General features: G+C 32.1%; 1 protein-coding gene across 1 annotated transcript; it reads right to left on the bottom strand.

The window, feature by feature from the left end:
- Window positions 1-2,802: 2,802 nt before the first annotated feature.
- Window positions 2,803-6,396, bottom strand: LOC113869466 (1-aminocyclopropane-1-carboxylate oxidase homolog 4-like). Its single transcript, XM_027505790.1, has 3 exons — window positions 5,768-6,396; window positions 4,280-4,654; window positions 2,803-3,260 (listed from the first exon to the last, which is right to left on the bottom strand). The coding sequence occupies exons 1-3, from the start codon at window positions 6,269-6,271 to the stop codon at window positions 3,012-3,014; spliced, it is 1,128 nt and encodes a 375-aa protein (XP_027361591.1). The 5' UTR covers window positions 6,272-6,396; the 3' UTR covers window positions 2,803-3,011.
- Between the last annotated feature and the right edge of the window lie 529 nt (window positions 6,397-6,925).

The following is a 6,925-nucleotide window of genomic DNA, read 5'->3' as shown; positions in this document are numbered from 1 at the left end:
TCAAACAAAGAGTTGAGTCGCATGAGCATATCATTGCATATACTTCAAAACACTGGAATTCTGCACAGCAGAATTATTCAACTGTTAAAAAAGAAGTTTTAGCAATTGTTTTATGCGTTTCAAAATTTCAATCTGATTTATTAAATCACAAATTTCTTATTAGAGTAGACTGTAAGTCTGCTAAATAAATTTTACAAAAAGATGTTAAAAATCTTGCCTCAAAACATATTTTTACAAGATGGCAAGCAATTTTAAGTGTTTTTTATTTTGACATATGAATATCTCAAAGGCACTTCTAATTCCCTTCTTGATTATCTTACCCGTGAATATTTACAGGATAAGTGAGATGCCTAGAAAGGCAACAACCCCATCTCGGGGTGGGACTTCCCGAGGAGGAAGAGTGAGGCTTGCCCTTACTCTAAATAAATCAAAACCAAAATCTGCTTCGGCAGATTCAAAATCTGTATCTTTTGGGTCATCTACCCCCATTGAGTCATCAACTCAAAAGGCAATCCAAATTGTTGAGTCATCAACCCAACAATCTGGAACTCCAAAAGAATCCTCCAAAAAGGCTGATTCTTCTATCAAAACAACCAAACAAACTAAAGCAGATTATGTTTTACCAATTAGCACTCTCTTAGCTATCCAACAAGGAAGCTTAGGTAGCTTACCAAAGAAATCTTAGGCAGATATTGCCTCTAAAAAGACATGGAAATAGACTTAGCAAGCCTAAACACTATAATCCTGTCTTTTAACCAATCCCAAAAAACAGTCAGCAATCCAAACAAAACAGAAAATACCCTCAACCTTCAAAAAGATAAACAGAAATCTTCAAACCCTAACCATTATATGGCAAAAGGGAAATTCTCTTCAGTCATACAAATGAAGCCTGAATTTTGGGATAAAAATCCCTATAAAGTCATTTCTAGAGTTTTCCCACCTAGTTTTCATTTTAGACCTTATGCTGCAAATAAAATCAGACAATTCTATGAGTTTATTTTAGTGGACTCAGACTCTGTTTCCATTAAACATTACAATGATCAAAAAGACCCTTCCTTCATAACCCATTCCACAATCCAAATCCTAAAAGTCTTAACCCCTAAGACATTTGGTAAAAATCTGAATTCTTATAAAAAGTTTTCTCAACCTTTTGACCCAGTAGGATACAATTACTGTGATTACATTGATGCATGGACAAGAAGCTTCTGGTTCCAGAATAAACTTAACCGACATTCTTGGTTAATATATTTTTAAAAAAATCAGAGTTATGATTTTCCAAATTGGTTTCTCTAATGATGGGACTATTTTGGACTAATTGAAGATATCCTTCCTACACCTGTTAAAGAAGGATATAAGATATACAAAGGCAGATCTGGGAGAATCAAGAATTCCAGCAGATCTCAAGTATTTTTCAAATTTTGCTTTAGCATGGGTATTCTCTGGCAATATAGATATGGCAAAATAAAAAATGAAGAAACTCTTCCTCTACTTTACAGATACTCCTTTGTGAAATGGTGGAATCAGTTCAATGCTGACCATGCCGGACCATCTGATGTTGCCGAATATTTTGAAAAAAATCCAAAATTATTAAATTTGGCAGATCCAGCAACATTTCAATTTTTGAATCAGAAATCAAAAATTGCAGCTTTTTTATCAAGTTGCGATTCAAAAGAAAAAATGAAGAAAAATTTACAAGATGTTCTTCTTCTCTTACAAAGTCAGGATGAAGGTGAATCATCTACAAAACAAAATACCAATGCAGATGAGTATCAAAATGAAGACGAATGTTTCGGTATTGATATTCAAGAACTTTAATTTGTAACTGTAGTAAATAGTTCCAGTAATCAACTGGAACCGTAGAAACAGTTTTTTATTTTTTCCTTTAAAAGGAGTCCTCAACCATGATGTAAGGCACCTTTTCATTTTACAATTCAGAAGAGTTTTAGAAAGAGAAGCTCCGAGTGATAATTTCCTTGTAAGCCTTTCTCTTTGAGATTTTTCAATAAAAATTTGTTGTTTCAAGTTTATTTTCTCTCTTCTCCTTCTTAGCCGGTTCTGTTCGGACTACCGTCGTCCGGCTTTCTTCTCTTCTTCCTCTACTAATCTATGTTGGTTCTACCGCCGTTCTAGTTTCTATGTTTTAAATTTACATTTATATTTCTGCACTTTTACATTCTGCACTTCATATAGTAGTCTTGCTACTGCCTACTTTCCTTTCAGTCTTTTATATTTTCCCTCTTCAGTCATACAAATGGAGCCTGAATTTTGGGATAAAAATCCCTATAAAGCCATTTATAAAATTTTCCCACCTGATTTTCATTTTAGACCTTATGCCTGCAAATAAAACCAGACAATTCTATGAGTTTATTTTAGTGGACTCAGACTCTATTTCCATTAAACATTACAAGGATTCTGTCAAGAAATATGTCAGCAAATTCAATAGACCTGTTGATGGGAATAATATTTCTTTGATGAATATTGTGACTCAATGAGGGTAGATAACCCAGAAGATACATATTTTGAATTTACCAAAGCAGATTTTAGTTTTGATTTATTTATTATAGCTATGTTCATATAGTAGTATGAACACATCCTATGTGATTAATAACAATTTAATACACATGTTTTATTCATCGTTAATTATGTTCTTTCTTTAATCACTCCTTAGATACTTCTAATTGTTCTTTTTTCTTTTATGATATTTGTTAACTTTTGCTGAATCACAAACATAAAACATTGTTGTCAAACTTGACACGTTAGCACGTAAATCCTTAAATTTGCGCATTAAGATTTGCTATTGATGCAACTTTGGCTTAGAATTTGTAATTCCAAAAAGCAGCACATGATAAGGATGTCATGAAACGAAGGAACAACATGTATGATATCATTAATACGGAGCACTTTTGTTCACAATTGTTAAATGTAGTGGCACAAATACATATCAACCTATTTCATAAATGAAGTTTCTAACAACACATGTATCAAAAGCAGCAACAGGTGCTATGTGTGCATCACTGCCTGAAGAAATTTGTCAAGGATTTACCATCCAATTCTTTCTTGAAGAATCTGGTCATAAATTCATTGAACGTGAAACTCCTATAAAGGGCTGGTTTCTCTTCTGATGTTAGCTCTGGCAAAGGTCCAAAAACCCTCTCTCTTTCACTAGGGTTCAGGAAAAAAGCAACTGAGACTCGTGGCTCATTAGAATAGTTGGCTAACACCCGATGATGAGCACTCTTATATTCCTCATTAGAAATTATCTGAGACAAATCCAAACAGAATATAAGGCAAAACGAAATATTGTTAATATTTGTATGTAGTAAACTTTTTATGTACACCAATCCTCGTTGCAAAACTCATATAATTATTGTTAATAATTATAAAATTTTGTCTAAAAATCATGACATATATCCTAAGTGTTAGATATTTGTTTCGTCCATTTCAGCCTGTAACCCAAAATACAAATAGGCCATACAACAAAAATCACCTTACTCCTAAAGAATACTTAGAAGAAAAACTTATATTAATCTCATCCCAAAAAGATAAGTGGAGACTCAGTCTCATGCCACTCAACCAACTCCTTGGAGAGTTATACACATTCTGTCAGCAAATATGCTACTTGAGGCTCATTTATTTATTTATATAATTAATATGAGAAATTTTCAAAAATTGTCAATAACAATTTTTGGTGAAAAATTGCTAATGACAACTTTAAATACTTCTAAAAATTTTATTATTTTTTCAAAAGGCGTCAATGATGTTTTTAGCTTTTTGATATTTTTTAAAGATCGTAAATAGCAACTTTTATGCGTAACTTTTATTATTGTTTAATTTTAAAATTTCTGCACCAAAAAGCGCCGATGTCAATTTTTGAGTTTTTCTATTCCTGTAATTTTCCCCAAAATTTTATATTTTAAATATTATACATATAAAAAAATAATCTTGCTACTTGATGATGCTATAGAAGCTTTTTTTTTATTATTAATTTTATATGATTCTAATGTTTGTATGCTTATCTTTGTATCTAATTATTATTATTATTGTCAAACTCTTTTAAGAGTGAGCTTGTGCTAACAGGTCCGTTTACGAAAAACCAAAAAAAAATAAAAAAAATTATATTAATAAAATTTAATATTTTATAGCATTCCACCAGCATTAATTTTGATACATTTTGCCACCCACTTTCACCATTAGTCCACATCCAAAGTCTCTGTCACCTCACTCTTTTTCACGACATTGGAATAATAAAGGTACTTATTGAGAGATGAAACGATGATACCTGAAGCAAATCTCCAATGTTGATGACCAAAGCTTGAGGGTGAGGCTTGACATGGATCCAACCTTGTTTGGTCTGAACCTGCAAGCCTCCAATATGGTCCTGCAGTAATACCGTCAATGCCCCTGGATCCGCGTGAGAATTAAGGCCCACAGTAAGATCAGGCTGAGGGCAAAACGGGTAATAATGTCCCACCATCACTCTCCCTTCAACCAAACCCATCTCGGTGAGCCTCTCCGCACCCAATCCCAACCCTTCGCTGAGCAACTCATACAACACCGCAGCCACGCGCACCACTTCCTTGTCCCACTGCGTCACCTCTTCTCTACACACCTCCGGAATCTCGTTCCAATCCGCTGCGGTCGGCCCCATCCTAATCTGTTCAAAACTAAATTCATCTTTCTTTATTTTTATTTTTTAAATTTAAATAATTGTGAAACTAAGAATACTGAGTAAGTTCTAAGACAGCATCATCAAAGCCAATAAAAAGAGACTAACCTATAATGCAATTGTCAGATTTAAATAATCTAGTTAAATTATAAATTTATTCCTGTACTTTTAATTTCATCTTTGCATTAAGAAAAATGTTACAATTTAGTTTATACTAAAACATTTTATTTTAATAATATTAGATAATAAATATCAAAATATAAAAAAATATTTATATACTATCAACGATAAAAACTAATTTATAAATAAATGTTATATTTTTAAAATTTTAGACATCACAAAATTTTAAAAATTATATTTTTAATCAAACTAATTTTATTAAAAAAAAGATCTATTTTATTCTTTCGTTTGATAAAATATTATAAAATTTCTTTTCTTTAACTTTTAACAATAAAAAAGTACAGTAAAAATGACTTATTAAAAATAATAATATTTTATAAAATTGAAATTACATAAATAACTCTTATAATCGTTAATTTTATAAAATATTCTAATTTTTATGTTTAAAATATAATAAAATATATTAAATTATATTTCACTTTACATCTATCATTTTGGAATCAAAATTGTGCTTTGATTCGAACAAAAAGGAAAATAGCCAGAAAGTAAAAGCTAAGAAAAAATTATAATTTTTAATGTATTTCCTTTATTTTAGAATGGAAAAAAATAAAAATAAAAATTCATGTGCAACTTTCGTATATTATTTTATTATTTAATGTGATGAAAAATTAAAAAATAAAGAAAACAAAAAAATTATTTTATATCTCTTTTTTAAATTAAAGTATATAAACTTTTACTTTTATCTAAATATATTAATATTGTTATTAACGGAAGTTGTTATTAAAGTATATAGACTTTTACTTTTATCTAAAGGCATAATCTAAATTAAATAATATGAAAAAAAAATATTCTTATTTTAGTTTCAATTTTTTTATATTAAACAAGTTAAAAATTTACTTATTTTTAATTAATTTTACTCTAATCTTTTTCTCAAACGAAATAAGTTATTAGTCTGTTAGTTAAAAAATGTGGTTTGGGAACCTGAATAGTGTCGCGCCAGCTGGCAGCTTTTGATTGGAAGAGATCCACGTTGGAAATATAGGATACGCCATGTCCCATTTCCCTACGGTACACCCGCGACCTCTCCTCCGGCGGCTGCTCGTGAAACGCCTTCACCGCCGCGAGGGTTCGCCGGAAAAGGTCGTCGGGGATGCCGTGGTTCACCACCTGGAAGAACCCCACCGTGCTGGCGGCCCGCCGGATTTTTTCCACGACGGCGGCGCGTGAGCCCTGCAAGGCGGAGAGGTCGACCGTGGGGATTTCGGGCGCGGATTCGGCTTCCGGTTTCGATTTGAGGTCCAATAGGGTTTCGGGTGGGTGAACGAAGAAAGGGGGAATGGTTTGGATTCCCGAGTCCATCAAACCCTTCACTCCAACCTTAGATTCGTCGAACTCTTTCACGGCTTTAGCGCGGTCGTAGGGCGCGGCGGCAGAGACGACGGAAGCCGCTGGCGATGGCGAGGAAGCTTTTGTTGCTGATGACATTAGGAATAAGGAAGATGAGAAATTTGAAAGACGTTTGCGAGCTTTGTTGTCAGTGCGCTGTGTGGTTGGAGCTGTTCAGAGGAAACGATGTTTGAACTGACACCCACAGTTCTGCTGTGAAACTCACGCATAAAATATTTAATCTTGATTTTTATTCCAATATTTTTATTAATTTTTTAAAAAAATGGTAGGATATTTAATCTTAAGATAAAACTTTCTTTTTCAAATATTTAATATAGTTAAATTTAATAAGACTTGAACTCTTCTTGTACATGTGAAAGATATTTGAAATTTTTTATTAATTTTTTATTATTTGAGTAAAGTATTAAATAAATATTTCTATTTCTTATTTAATGTTTATATAAAATTAACAAGAATGGAAAAAACGAAAAAATGCATTAATAAAAAAAATTGAATTATCTAAACTTGTATTTAAGCGCTAAAGAAATAATAAATTTGGAGACAAAAAAGAACACGCAATTGAGTTGTTTTGCGTTCACGTGGCAAGGTGACTTTTGCAAGGGTGCATGTCGTTGTCAACGTGTCAAAGAAGCTTTGCCACCTTTCTGAGTGAAATTTTTTGTAATTATCTTAATTCCGTTTCAATTAAGTTAGTTATTTTCGGAATATGCTACAGACAAGTATCGATAATGG

This window comes from Abrus precatorius, unplaced genomic scaffold (genome assembly GCF_003935025.1).
Source record: "Abrus precatorius isolate BTA unplaced genomic scaffold, Abrus_2018 Scaffold6, whole genome shotgun sequence".
NCBI lineage: Eukaryota > Viridiplantae > Streptophyta > Magnoliopsida > Fabales > Fabaceae > Abrus > Abrus precatorius.
The sequence above is the reverse complement of the archived record's forward strand: the minus strand, read 5'-3'. Positions and strand labels throughout refer to the sequence as shown.

What these genes read in the sequence shown, in the direction of transcription:
- LOC113869466 (XM_027505790.1), bottom strand. Translation starts at nt 6,271, where the DNA reads ATGTCATCAGCAACAAAAGCTTCCTCGCCATCGCCAGCGGCTTCCGTC. An exon ending in GCTGGCGCGACACTATTCAG is followed by an intron (nt 4,655 to 5,767) that starts GTTCCCAAACCA and finishes AGTTTTGAACAG; the next exon opens with ATTAGGATGGGGCCGACCGC. An exon ending in ACATTGGAGATTTGCTTCAG is followed by an intron (nt 3,261 to 4,279) that starts GTATCATCGTTT and finishes GATTTGTCTCAG; the next exon opens with ATAATTTCTAATGAGGAATA.